Consider the following 15,104-nt stretch of genomic DNA (forward strand, 5'->3'; position numbering starts at 1 on the left):
TTTGTTATCAATTGATGTACTCCTGTACCTGGCAGTCTTTAATCTTCTCACTTATTGACATTTGAAAAAGATAAGAAAGTAAAATGCCCAAGTGCTGCATTAAAACATAATTGCTTTCTGCCCAGAAATCTGTAGTTTTCAGTTTCTTCTATATCAAGTAATCTGGATTAGTTTTTTCTAGTGAGAAAAAAGGATAACAGTGAAGAGGTATTACTCATTTATTTATTTATTGCTTTTTGTGTGAGATATTATTTGTGAAGACTCATGCATCTTAGATATAAATGCTAAATTACAGTTGCCACTATCTTCTATTGTAAATGACTCATTCTGAATCAAATAGCCAAAGACCTGATATTATGTTTATAGCTCAATGCTAGATATAAGTAGTGTGTAGCATCAATTTTAAATCTGTTTTGTATTATTTTCTTTGAAGAGTTCTCCTGAGGAACAGAAACTGAAACAAAAAGGATATTTATTCATGTTTGTCAATGCCTGTGTGCTTGCATATTCAAATTAACTGTTGAAGTCTGTTAACCACATTAGTTTCCGCAGGAAAACCCTTGACTTTTCTAGAGCTTGTATATTTGTTTCAGTAAGATTTGTAACACAACTCTTGCTTTTCGTCTATCTTTGGAATTTGAAGAAAAAATGTGTTTTTTTTAAAGATAGTATTTATTTTTTGGTTTCTTTAATCGAGGAAATGAAAATAGCTCATTCTCCTGAATTGACCTGCAGATATTCCAGGAAAACTACTGGTCAACAATTAAACCACAGTAGGACAATTACTTCCTTAGAAAAGGAGTATTAAATTGCTCTTTTTAAGAAGCACATCTGTTATTAAAGAACAGGGTATAATCAGTGAAGAAATTGTGTAAGTGATCAAGGCAGTATTCATATGCCATACGCTGGACTGCTAATTGTAATTTATCTAACTGATTGTTATGATGATGTATTTATTGTTCAGTGTGTTATGCAAACTAAAAAAATTGTTGATTGACTGAACCATGGTTGAAGTAAACAAGAGTGAACATATACAGACATTTGCAGGAGAGGACCTTACAATAGTAACCATCACCTGTTTGGACTACTTCTTTGAGGAAAACTGTCTAAAGGCACACATTTTGAAAGTCCAGTTGGAATTAAATGTAATGACTCATGTCCTAACTAACTGAAGTTAGTAGATCTGTGATGCAGGCCCTTAGTAACTGTCAGCTTATTTCCAGATTCAATTTAAAGAGTTGGTTTTAACCCATAAAGTTCTGCATAGAAGCATCATCAGTCATCCTCCTTAAACTCTTTTGATATAAATAACATGGGGGAAATGCTGGTGGTTGTCTGCCATCATGAAATCAAGGAGTCTCAGATTAGGAAGAGGTACTTTTTCCACTATGTTGTGGAATAGTCATTGAACATAAAAGCAGCTCAAAGAGGAGCTATTTTGGACGGTATTTTTTTAAAAAAGGATAGTTCTTTAAGAAGAACTCTGGTTTTAAAATGAGGGGTGTTTGTTCTGATTTATAGTTATTATTATATAACTATACAGTAGCTATTTTATTTTATTTTTGAACTGCTGTGAGTCCCATGACTGTGAAGGTCTTAAAGCCCAATAAATAAATAATTGTATAAATAAATCCAGCCATTCATTTTTATTTAAGGCATTTATATCTGGTTTTCCTGTTGCTAAAACATCAATAACAAATAGCATAATTGTTAAACATGATCTTCAGCATAATATCAAGCTAAGTAAAATATTCCCACAGAAATATCTGAGATTACCTTCGTCTTCAAGTATAAAGTTTTGCATTAACATGAAATAACACTTTATTTTTAATTGAGCTGGTTTTTTAAAATAAAAAGATGGGGCAAAATTTTTAGATGAAAAAAATGAGAAAAGTCTTGTTCAGAGTTGTATAGCAGAGTATGATCCAGTAATGTAGTTTCTTATGCAAGATGTAGCCTGGCCTCTTCTCCATCTAGGCCATTTTATGTGCTCCTGATAAAATAAAAATATTTGCATTATTTGCTCCCCAAGAAGTTCCATTATATGTAAACTTCTACACAAAATTATAAAAATAAATCATACTAACAATGTTTTTTAAGAGCTGGGTATGCATAAGATTGGGTGAAACTAAAATACAATATTCCCTTCAATTTATTTTCCTTTATTGGCTTACTATACAGTTCTTTGCAAATTGGACAGCAAGCTACTACTGGAAGCTTCACATTCATGAACTAGTGAAAATGTTTGTAACACTTAGATATTATCAGTTATTATCAGATATAACGGATGGAATAGAAAGATTGGCTGTAGATATGGGGCTAATAAGAACATGGGATTTAGTTTATTCTGACTTGTTTAATTCAAATTTATTCCTAAGTAGTACTTTAGAATTATGTTTTGTAATCAGTGATAATTACAGTTCGCTAACTCTGAAACTTGCGTTTATTCACAGATAAAGTAACATGATCTACAGTGATTTTCCCTTACTGTACACTTTTTGGCCATTGTTCTTAAATATTAGCAATAAACCAAGAGGTTTTGCCACTTGGAACTCTGGGGAAAGATTGAATCTAATGATCGATGTCAAGACAAATGTTATAGTAAAAGCCTCATTTGTAGTACATCTGGATCCTGAATGAAAGGGCTGTATGCCCCCTTGTGGCCAGCCAGAAAATAGTTTTAGATTCCATATACAGTACCTACAGCAAACATTAGTAAGAGTTTTGCCAAACAAGACTTTTGTTATGCAATCAGTTTGCTTCATTCATGGAATCTTCATTCTCCCCCCCTCCATGCCAGTCCCTGAAGTTTACCCAATTCTTTGTTTTGTTTTAATTCTACAAATAGCTGGATAGATTTTTTTGATTGGTGCTGCTTCCTTCTTCACACTATGGAATATCTGCCTGATTTTAAAAAAAAATGCATCTGAGATTCAAAAGCAGTGTGGGACCTTTGATAATTTGCTAGGCATAGTGGTAGAGTTTAAACAATCTCCCATCCCTACTTTCAATTGCATACAGTTTCTCCAAATCTGTTGCCTTTTCTGCAAGAAGCCAGGTTGCAGTTTTGATTTGCAAAAGGATAGATTCTCCCTTTTCCACAAATTTTTTATCCCTGTCTCAGTGCTGTGATCACATTTCAGATTGGTTTAGATTATAAGAAGAAACCCAATTAATTGTCTCATGAGTAATGTTTTAGTCTACACAGAAATACCATTTTATTAGCATCTTTTAGCTTTCGTGTAGTTTCGGCGGGACTGGCTACAACAGGGTTTAGTCACAGCCTGATTGGTCCAGAGACCGAGGGATTTTTCTTAAGTATCCTCCTTTCTCTTTCGGCTCCCAGTTTCCCTCAGTCTTTGGCCCAAGCACTAGCTGTGGCTCCAGTGAGGTACAATTAAACTTGTGGTATTAATTTGATTAATTGGATATCCTAAATTTGATTAAAACAGACTGCAGCCTGAAGAGACTGTTTCCAGTCTCATGGAGAAAAGGGGGGGCTTTTCCTCCTACCCAGCAGCCAGTCAGAGAACGGTCTGCTCCCTCAGAGCACAGCGGTGGCAGTTTCTCTAATTGCAGTCTCGGCGGCTCAAACGTGGCCTCTAACGAATTAAAACTTAAAGCTCTGCCGCTATTCAATCTGCTTTTCAGCGCCGCCGCTGGAGCTTCGCCGTGGCTTCAAAGAGCTGCCATGGCCTGATTCTTTATTGGAGGGTGCACCTGTTTGAATTCGCTGAACGTCGCGACGCAGCCCATGAAAGCAGGAGGACTGTGAGTCCGGGCACAGGAGTCTCAAGGATTCGGCTCGTTGCGAGGCTAAGCCCTCAGAGCCCAATTTTCAGCATGCAGCAATCGCCCGATTCACCACCCATGAGACACGGCGGCCATTTTTGTGTGACCTCGTGGGTAGTGGCCTCTTGCTGCAATACCAGCAGTATTAAAAGGCTTGCAGGCGATCGGGGCACAGAGAATTCGCAGCCACACTCAAGGCCGGTGAGAGAGTGCCCCACCCAGTGTCTGCAGTGCGGCCAGTGATTGAGGCCGGCAGGCAACCACAGTCCATCCAGCAAGCACGTGAGTGAGGCATGGCCTCCACAGTCCAAGAACCCGTGCAGGCCCAAGGAGAGCTAGTGGAGAAGGGCCAGGGCAGACTTAGGCCCAGGGGAGCGGCCTCCAGCCAACAAGCGCCCTTCCAGAGCATCCGCTAGAGATGAATCCAGGAGGCAAAATCCCTGGAAAAACAGGTGGCTAGTGCAAAAAGGCTGGCCCAGGCAGCTAGGCCTGAATCCCCCAGCAGATCTAGATCCCTGATTGGGCCTGCTCTCACACCTCTGGATCGCCTCCTAGGGGCTTCAGTCCTTCTTCCCCCTCAATTTCCCCTGCAAGGCCTCGCAGGAGGGTGGCCTCTCCTTCACCCCCCCATCTCACCTAGAGCTTATAGGGAAAAGGTGGAGGACCCAGGAGAAGGGGGATTTTAGGACTACCTCCCGACAGCCCAACTTGCCCCCCGGGGGCCCCCATCATGGGGCCCTTCTGAGGAAGATTTGGAGGATTTGGACCAGCTGCCTGATAGCATCAGGAGACTCATCTCTGAAGCTATATCTAGGGGTATTTCCTCAGGCTTATCCCAGAGGGATCATTCCTCCCAAGGGGTGCCCAGGAGTGCCCAGGCCACCCACGGTCTCCAGGTGCAGGTTTCCTTCCTCCTCCAGGGGACAGGATAATCCTATCTCTTTGTTGTCCTGAAGAGCTCTGGGGGATGGAGAGTGATCTTAGACTTTAAGCACCTGAATTCGTACCTGGTCTACCAGTGCTTCAAGATGTCCTCTCTCAAGTCCATATTACTGGGGATCAGACGGGGAGACTTCATGGCATCAATAGACTTAACAGAAGCATACCTACATATTCCGATTTGGCCAGCCCACCGCAAATTCCTCCGTTTTTCCCACGGGGGTCGTCATTTTCAGTACAGGGTCCTTCTGTCCTGGCCTGCAATCGTGCTTACCTGTGCTCCCTGTCGGTGAGACTCCATTGCTACCTCGACGAACTGCTCGTCCTGGCCCATTCCTGGACACAAGCAAATTTGGATCTGGAAATCACCATCTGGGCACTACAGTCCCTGGGGTTTTCCATCAACTTTCCCAAGAGCCATCTCTCTCCATCGACAAAAATCCTGCACTTGGGCACAGTGATAGACTCGAGATCAGGGCTAGTTCGTCTTTCACCAGACCACCTGACAAGCCTACAAACCTTGGTACGACACATCCGCGTAAGTCGGTCAGCTTCCATCCTGACCTTGGCCTGCTTCCTGGGAAGATGGTGTGCATTATCCACAAATAATAAGCCCAATCGGGCTTTTGAGCACATATGGTAAAATAAGCCCTCCCCTGAAAATAAGCCCTTCCTGAAAATATTGCAATGCAGCAGCAGCATCCACACTCGCTACCTCCTGCACCTCAAAAATAATAAGACCTCCCCGAAAATAAGGCCCAGTGCTTATTTCAGGGGTCAAAAGAAAATAAGGCCCTGTCTTATTTTGGGGCAAACACGGTATTACATAAGAAAGTTAGTGGGAAAACGCCTACTCTCTCAAAAGTATACAATTATGGCCCACAAATAAATCTAAAGGGTAAGAGACAAATATTCAACCCAGCACATATTTATACCATGGAATTCACTAATGTAAGATGTAGTACTGCCCGTCGTGAATTGGATTAAAGCCCAGATTAGACAATTCATGAAGGATAAGTCTACTAATGGCTTCTAATTAGGATAGATATTTATGCTACTTCAAATATTGGGGACAGTTGTTTTCTGAACATCAGTTTCTGGGTTAGGGACAAAATGATTATTTTTGTCTTGCTCTTGTGGGCTTCCCATTGCTTTCTAATTGAGCCCTGGAGCTGCATGCTGGACACATGGACATATGATCTGATCCTTTACTGTTTTTTACAGCCTTTAAATCTCTTAGGTAAAAAAAAAAATTACCATTGCAGAAATCCATGTCAGAATTCAAACTCAGTGTTTAAGAAATCACTGTGGATTGTGGAGTTTGGTAATTAAAAAACCATTAAGAAAAAAAAAATCTAAACTTCTACAAGTCTTTGCTAGATAAAAATCTTATAATTGTTTAAAATGCTCATTTTACCAATTCATTTTCCATTTGGATTATTTCTTAGAAAATGAAAATAGAACCTTTATAGTCTATAGTAGTGCTTTGATCTTATTCTTTATATAAAGAAATGAGAAAGATAATTTATATGAGGAAGGAGAATTGTTTGATTTCCCTTGAATATATTGCTACTTCAATTGACTTGGGGTGAAATACAATTATGATATTATTGGATTCTAGAAATTAATTTTCCAGTAGAATCATAAGGGCAGTAAATAATAATTAACCAGAGTATCACATGTGCTGCTGTACTAACTGGAGAGAAAATACACTTAAGTATATGGGATTCAAGCTCCCTCTATTATGCTATATTTGGCCATGATTTGCACGGAGAAATCTCTTTTATTCTTCTATTTGCCAGCATGAGTGAGGCAGTGCTTTCTCAGAATGCTCCCCCTCAAATACTCATTCTATTTTGCCTCTATCTTGGCTTGTGCAAGGGAGTCCTTTGCTGAAACACATAACAAGAAACACTAATAGAAGCTTTCACAAAGAAGCTTCTTATGAAAATGGAAGTATCGGAAGTATCTAATAAAGAGAGGAGAGTCTTGAATGACAAAGTCTTTGAAGCTTAAACTACTGTACACAAATCATGCATTGCTACTTGTGTGTCTGGTGGTAACCCAAGGCCAACTATGTGTTGTTTTATTATATGTAAATTAGTGTATGTGACATTTCCTATTTGAAAACATATATAGAAGTGACCGTGAAGGTTATATTACAACTTAAAAAGCTAAAATGTATATCAGAGAATGAATTGTTACCTAAATTGTCAGTGTGTATAAAAATCATGGAATAACAATAATGGCATATTATGCTTCAGTGGATGATGAAAATAAAAGATTCCCGGATGAGTTTTGGCAAAATCGCACAACATTCTGAATAAATGTGTTCTGGGAAAAAAACATAGATGGGTGAATGAATAGATGGATGGGAATGAAACAAAGAAGTACTTAAATAGTGAGTCAGCCATTCAGAGACCTAAGAATGAATCAGCAGTGTGACTGACATCTGCTTAGGAAAAGATACTATTTGTTTCACTAAGTGGTTTAAGTATGTTTATTCCTGTATACACATGGCAAAAACTTAAAGGCATGCTTGATTTGATTGTTTATGGTGAATAATTAAGAGGATGAGTGAAGAATGCAAAGGTGATAGGAGCCTTGGTTAGGCAAGTAATTTCTTTGATAGAGTCAAGAATGGATCTTGACATAAGAGGGAAAATGAAACAAATACCAGAAGTGAAAATATTGTGTATGTTTTGGGGTATGACCAATGTTAATTATGTTAACAATGAAAAATATTGTGTATGAACAATGTTAAAAAATAAATTAATCCACTGAAAAAATGGAAAGCTATGATAAGGCAATACTGTATTATTTGGACTATAAAATGCACCGGAGTATAAGACGCACTAAGATTTTGAAGAGGTAAATTTTAAAAAAATGTTTTTGCCCTCCCCGGCCCCCAGGAGCACTCTACAGGCTTACCAAACCCTCTGCACGGCCTGTTTTTTGTGAAAAATGGGACATGCAGAGAGTTTGGGAGGCCTGCAAAGTGCTCCTGGAGGCTGGGGATGGCAAAAACACGACACGGGGGTTTGTGAGACAAAGAGGGTTTGAGAGGCCTGTAGACTGCTGCTGGGGGCTGGGGAGAGCAGAAACAGACCAATTTTTGTGAAAAACGGGGCCGTTTTCACTCGTTTTTGCTTTCCCCAGCTCTCAAAAGCACTCTACAGGCCTCCCAAACCCTCTGTGAAAAACAGGCCCGTTTTGCACTTGTTTTTTCACTCCCCAGCCCCCAGGATTACTTTGCAGGCCTCCCAAGTCCTCTGCGCTCCATTTTTGCAAAAAACCAGATCCATGGTTTGGGGTTTAAGAAGGACAAAAATGGCTGTATTCAGTGTATAAGGCGCACCCAGATTTTCACCCTCTTTTTTGGGGGAAAAGGTGCATCTTATACTCCAAAAAAATCGGTAATTCTCAAAGTTTGACCTCCCAAGGCAGGGATATAAGGTGGTCCACTGTAATTTTCCTTTGTTCACCACCCTTATCACTAGTTAACTGGCTTGCAGAAGTGGATCAGTGACTGAAATATGGTTCATTGAAGCCAACACATGAAAATAAAGTTAAGAATATAAGTATAAAAATTCAGAAAATTAACAGTAGTGAATAACTCTACTGCAAGTAACATCCCATATGTGCTAAATAGAACTGAACCCCAAAATATGATCATTCTAAAATGAGATTTCATTGGATCTCAATTATGGTCTGACTGTTGGAAAAATGCCTTATTTTTCTCCTACACAAAGGAAAAATAAGGGGTGAATGCAATAAGCTTAAGCATGTCTGAGGTGTTTGGCAAAATCCAATTGAAAAAGTACATGAGATGACAATGTCCGCACGTTTTGAAGCACAGTTATGTAAAGTATGTGGTGTCCAAATTTTTGCTTTGTGGAGTTGTTTGCTTGCAGACATTTCATTATCCAACTAGATAACATCTTTAATGTTAGAAGGGTGTGGGTTTTTTTCTCTATTTATATATGTATTGCCCTGTCAGTTTTTTGTTTTCAGAAGTTCATTGAGAAATGTATGAAAGTGAGGGGGGAAAAGGTTTATTGCATCTTTATTCATTTAAAGATAGTGGCGTATAATAAATAGGCTTGAATTACAGAATGTTTTGAATGTTTTATTTTTTAATGTATAAAGAATGTTTACGATGATACCTAATTATGAATAGGTATATTAGTCATTGGTGTCAATGTAAGTGCATTTTTGTATGCAGATGACACTGTGCTATTGGCCGACAATCCCAATTGCTTGAAGTTAATATTAAATGGGTTGTATGTGGCAAAGGGACGCAGTGGCTCAATGGCTAAGATGCTGAGCTTGTCGATCAGAAAGGTCAGCAGTTTGGCAGTTCGAATCTCTAGTGCAGCGTAACAGAGTGAGCTTGTCCCGGCGTCTGCCAACTTAGCAGTTCGAAAGCATGTAAAAATGCAAGTAGAAAAATAGGGACCACGTTTGGTGGGAAGGTAACAGTGTGCCTTCTGTGTTTAGTCATGCCGGCCACATGACCACAGAGATGTCTTCGGACAATACTGGCTTTTCGGCTTTGAAACGGAGATGAGCACCATCCCCTTGAGTCAGGAACAACTAGCACATATGTACGAGGGAAACCTTTACCTTTACTATAAGCCAATGAGGAACATAGATCTGTTTCAAAGAACAAAGTAGTATAGGTTGACAAGGAAAATTGAATGTTGAATTGAATGAAATTACACATATATGGTAAAAAATTAGAGTAAGAAAATGAATGTATATATGTACCTTGGTAGAACGTTTCCCAAAAGAGAAAAAATGAGACATATTAAGACATTGAAATATTGGTAGTAAGATAATGTACATCTTTTTTGTGAGCAATAATTTTGAAATAAGCAGAAATAGCTATGTATAAGCATGCTTCTGCTCACTGAGTCATGTGGGAATGAGAGTTAGTATAATGCAAACATAAAACTAAATAATGCAGTGGGAATTGGCTACTTAAGTAAATAAATGTATGATTAAACAAGGAAAGGCAGAGTCAGAAAAACAAGGGGGTTGAAGGAATGTGGACTTAATACAAAAGTGGGTGACCAGTGTGAAAGAAATACATTGAAGGTAGCTTGGTCAAATAAAAAGAAGGACCAAACACAAAATAAATATATGAACGAAGAATGAATGGATCAAGAGAAAAGGGGAAAACAAGCAAAATGTGTTTGAATTAAGTTGATGACATTCTCAGGAAAAACAAAAGAAAATTGTATGAAGCTGCATGTGTAGTCAGAGCAGGCAATGGATGCTGTGAAAAGATACAAAGTTGATAGATGTAAGTATTTGTTTTTTTAAAAATTAGGTTTATATTTCCTTAAAAACAAGTATCTTGTTACCTACCTTTCATTTCTGTTACCAATTACTTCTGTCTTTTTTTCTAGCTTTGCATAATATAGTTTGCCCCAAAAGTATAAAATATGACATATACGAATGAATACGTATGCATACACACACACAACCATTTTTCTTGTCAACTCTTTTGTATTAATCTGACCAAATGTAACTCCAACAAAAGAAGCACACCAAGCAGCGAGATGGGCAGTATATACAATACAATAGCAGAATTGGAAGGGACCTTGGAGGTCTTCTAGTCCAACTCCCTGCCTAGGCAGGAAACCCTATACCGTTCCAGACAAATGGCTAGCCAACATCTTCTGAAAGACTTCCAGTGTTGGGGTATCCAAATTTGAAAAGATTATAAATTTGATAGATAGATTAACTGCCTCCATTCATGTATCTATCCAATCAGACATTACTATGCATTTGCTTTTGGGGATGTACTAAGAAATGTAGTTTCTGAATCTGAATTCATGCTGTATTGTCATATAAAAGAATTCATAGGCAAATATAATTTTTTTACCCTTTTGCAGGGAGTTTGTCATACATTAAATCCTCCTAAGGTTCAATGTTTCTGCATTTAAACAATATAGGTTTTTGCTGCATGTTCAATAATTCTTGAAAGTATTGATTCAGAGAGTTAGCTTACATTAATACAGAGCCAGAGCCTCCTTCCACTATTGCTCCAGAGCAAAAGATAGCATTGCACAGAAAACCAGAAGAGGACAAGCATCGCTCTGGACAATATGCCATTGTTCTCCTCTATCTGCTATATATCCTTCACCACTGAGGGGAGCAGTTCACAATTATGAATGTGCAATGCCACAATTTCCATTTGCACAATATTATCAATGCATTTATACTCTATATTTCTGGGATTTTTATCCAATACTCAAGACAGATTACAATAAACATGAAATAGAAAGCAAATTAATTCAATTAAAATTATTCAAAATATATTTATAGAATACAAAGAAAAAAACCCAACATATTTCTTTTTCAAATTTAATAACTAGAGAATGCCAGGGAATAGCAATCATGTGGGCTGAAATGGAAGAATCAGATAACTACACTTTCTTGGGGGAAAGATGAAGTAGATGAATGCTGTTTAGAAATTTGCTGATAACTGAAATTTGTTTTAGCTTTATTGTCAGTTCATTTTATGGTTCTTCTAAATCAGTGTTTCTCAACCTTGGTGACTTGAAGTCCACAGAAGGTTGAGAAACACTGTTCTAAATGCAATCCAAAATTAACGGTTCAGGTTCTAAATCCTCTGTAATCTGAAGTTCCTCACATTGAAATCTATTATATTCTAGAGTATTCCTCTCTCTCTCTCTCTCTCTCTCTCTCTCTCTCTCTCTCTCTCTCTCTCTCTCTCTCTCTCTCTCTCTCTCTCTCTCACACACACACACACACACACACACACACACACACACACGTAAATAGAGGTTATAATCTACCCTAATCTGGGGTTTTTTTGTGTTAAAATAACATTCAGCTGTTAAGGAAAATGATTTTTATTTCTGGTTTTTTTCATCCAATTGGGACAGGATCATTAATCTAGTATGCATTTATCTGGAAACAGTTTTTAGTGAACTGTATGGGACTTTATTTTGTATAGAGATGTATGAAACTTGAAATTTTAATACAGTTCAGCATTGTACAATGCCATATGCATGTTGAAGATGTTAATACTGTACTGTCATACACAAATTCTTCCTACATTTTAGACTGCACACCTGAACAAACCTCATTTTTAAAAAAATGTCAATAAAATGCTTTGATGTTGATATCTTGGATTATGTATTTTTATGTTGATTTACTATATGTTACTTGCTAAGAATGGATTGCTTATAATTCCAAAATGTATTGAATGTGGCATATATTTCTTAATCAGGAAGAGGGAGAAAGGTATAGAATTATATTCTGAACTGCTTCTGTTTTTTGTCTGTTGTGATTAAAAACAATTAAAGGTTAGAGGCACTTTGCAGGAACAAAGTGCATGAGGTATTTCTGTGTTATCTTAGTTTGGCTCATTGTATTCAATTAGAGTTGCTAGAATTTGATGTAACACTAGGTAAATCATGTTCTGTTGTAGTATACTAATTTGATCTTGCTTTGTGGACTCTTTCTTCACAGAAGCAGGAAGATTCAAATCCGGAATATTCCTCCACATTTACAGTGGGAGGTAAGGGATAAGATTAATTATTTTCTGCTGTCTATTTTCCCCAAATTATGTTTGTATTATTTTTACTATATCTCCATAACATTACCCAGGATATTATAGTAGGCATATAGAAGATGAAGTACTTATTGTGATTTGACTCAATGTTAGTAGTATATGCAAAACAAAATTGAAACCTTTAAGCTAAAATGGTCCATTGTGGTCAACACAGAAGTATTCTGATTTCAGGAACCTCTGGTTAGAGCAGAACAAACAGCTTTGGGACGTTTCTGTAAGGTCAAAGTAGCCCATTTAAAATTTTAAAGACTGTATATGCCTCTATTTTATATCCAATAGTTAAGCATTAAATGATACAGTTCTAATATGCATATCAGAATAGGTGTTATGAGCATACCTCGTCAAATTATCTCTACAACTTTCGCTGCTCTATTCCTTTTTATATGAGTGAGTTAATTCAATCAGTCAGGTTAAAACTGCATGAAACCGCGTCCTGCGATTTAGTACGTTTGAACCTGTGTTCCTATTGTTCTGTTTTAGTTATGTTTCATATAGTAGGCTAAGAAAGTCTGACTTACAATTGGCATTTATATGTGATGAATGCTACTTCCAAATGTACATCAGCCACAATGAGATCTTAAATACATCAGTTACCATTGGGGCATTAAGTAGAGGAGTTATAGTTCAATATTGGAGCACATACCATGTAGATAAAAGATCCCGAATTTTTTTTGTGTCATCTCTAGGCTTTTTTAAAATTTGAGGGAACTGCAAAACCAAACTAGGTGGAACAATTATTTAACCAGAGAGAAGGCCGCTTATTGCAGGAATCCTGTCACTAAATTTCAGACTTTTAAAAAGCTGTCCATGAAGCACAGAGCAGTTTATAGATTAACCAAGTTGATTGTCTTGATCTGCTTTCTTAAGTTGGCTAGGATAATGAGGGCAGTGGGTCATGTTTGGCCACCCATAGCTTGAGAATGAAATCTTAATGTATCTGGAAAGCATCAGTTTTTGGAAAATGGTTCTGTAGAGAGATTGTGAGTATAATTTGTGTCTTATTATTTCCTTAGTATAGTATATTGGAAAGACTTAATTAAACCAAAGGATGAGCCAGTATGATTCCTTTCCATGGTTTTGGAGTCCTAAAATTATAAAAAGATACCTTCAGAACATAGGTTGATAGAGGAACATTTTGTGATGGAACTTTTTGTATGAATTGTCTTAGTTGCAAGACTAGATTATTTTTCCACTCTGGGTACAGGAGTTGGCTGCAGGGATGACTACACATGAGTGTTTGTTTTTCTTAGTCATCATTATCACAAATATGATGATGTTACTCATTAGAAGGACTGTTGTGCTGGTTTTATATAGAGGCCATTGTGCTAGTGAAATGACTCGCTGGCAATAAAAATCAGGTGATTGAATTTCTGCTTTCAGGTACTGGCTGAAGGACAGCTTAAATGTTTAATTTTGGAAAGGGGGTTGCCTGGCAATCTGTGTTGGGCAGTTGGGAAAGAACGAAGCATCTTTATTGAGCCACATCGTCTCTAATATTTGTTAGTATCGATTCCTGCTTAATATCCCCATGCCATGAATAAGTTTGGTTTTATGCATCAGGAATCCCAGTTATAAAATATGTTCTCACTCATATCAGACTTTGTCTGTGGGATTGGAAGTAATTTCAGCACTTAAAGTAGAAAGTTTTGTGCTTCTTTGCTAAGTCATTGGAATAGCCCGGTTACCTGAAAATGTGGACTGCTTTGCTGGTTGCATTGTTTGCTGTAAATTTCTGTACCCTTCTTCCAAAGCATTCATTGTTCAGTGTGGTTGTAGAAAACCACACTGGGTGTTAATTGAGCAATAGCTTGACACAGCCTGGCAGATTTTCTGTCACTACTTTTTGTATTATAGAAAAGCTTCTCTCAACTTGATGCCCTTCTGATAAATTGGAATGTGATTCCCACAAAAACTCAGTTTACAGTAATTGAACTCTAATGCATCTGGAGAGCCAGTTTGGGGAAAAAATAATTCAGACAATTCATATATTCAGACATATAGACATATATCTATATGTCTCGAGCTAAGGGAAGGCGTAGCTTTGATTCTTATATTCGGTGGAAGACTAGAAATTTGATCTTTCTCCAGTGCACTGCTCAGAGAGCCCAAATGCTGGGTTAACACAGCCTATCTGCCCTTGGACTGAGTGATGATTTTCTTGACCACGCCTCCCTTTGCCTGCACATGCTCAATTCGAAAACTCAGTCCGCCCGAGTTAGGGCTGTTTTGGGAGAGCTCCAGTCTAAGAGCAGAAAGGCTGGAAAAAGTTTCCCAATTTGGACCACGTTTAAATTCTCAGATAGAGGAAATCACGCTTCTACATCAGGTCTGTCTATTTGCCTCCAGTGAGGCTTCCGTCGCTTTAAGAGAAGGGCTGCCGGTTTTTCCCTGCTGTTGCTATTTGCAAGCACTGCAGGGGGTTGAAAAGGCTTGCACAGCGGGGGCTGGCTAGCAAGGGAGCAGTTAGTGGGATAAACCAAGTTCCCTGTTGGAACAGGGGCGTCCCAGGGGGAGGAAAAATCCAGCAAGGCTCTGAGAAGGCTCTAAAGCAGGTGAGCCGGATTGCTAGGATTCCCTCGCCTGCTCCATTTTGCCCGGCAACAGCAGCGACGGCTGGAGTCTTCGCACACCTTCAGGGCTGGAAAGAGCGGGAAGCGGCTGCGTGCGCACCCCCCGCCATTTTGGATCGCTCCGACTCACCGGGCAGAGCGGCAGAGCTCAGAGCGTGCTAGGAACAAGGCAGCAAGAAGAGCCCAGCCAG

At 38.5% G+C, this 15,104-nt stretch overlaps 1 protein-coding gene across 2 annotated transcripts in view; it reads left to right on the plus strand.

The window, feature by feature from the left end:
* IGF2BP2 (insulin like growth factor 2 mRNA binding protein 2) overlaps nucleotides 1-15,104 on the plus strand; it is a 72,449-nt gene that overhangs the window by 24,357 nt on the left and 32,988 nt on the right. For both annotated transcript variants that reach the window (XM_014060925.2, XM_014060926.2), the window contains exon 3: nucleotides 12,241-12,289. In XM_014060925.2, coding sequence (XP_013916400.1) covers nucleotides 12,241-12,289 — 49 coding nt within the window. The remainder of the gene's footprint in view (nucleotides 1-12,240; nucleotides 12,290-15,104) is intronic.

Source organism: Thamnophis sirtalis, unplaced genomic scaffold, assembly GCF_051295495.1.
Source record: "Thamnophis sirtalis isolate CommonGarterSnake01/CBP01778 unplaced genomic scaffold, rThaSir2_p1.2 scaffold_11, whole genome shotgun sequence".
In the NCBI taxonomy this organism is placed as follows: domain Eukaryota; kingdom Metazoa; phylum Chordata; class Lepidosauria; order Squamata; family Natricidae; genus Thamnophis; species Thamnophis sirtalis.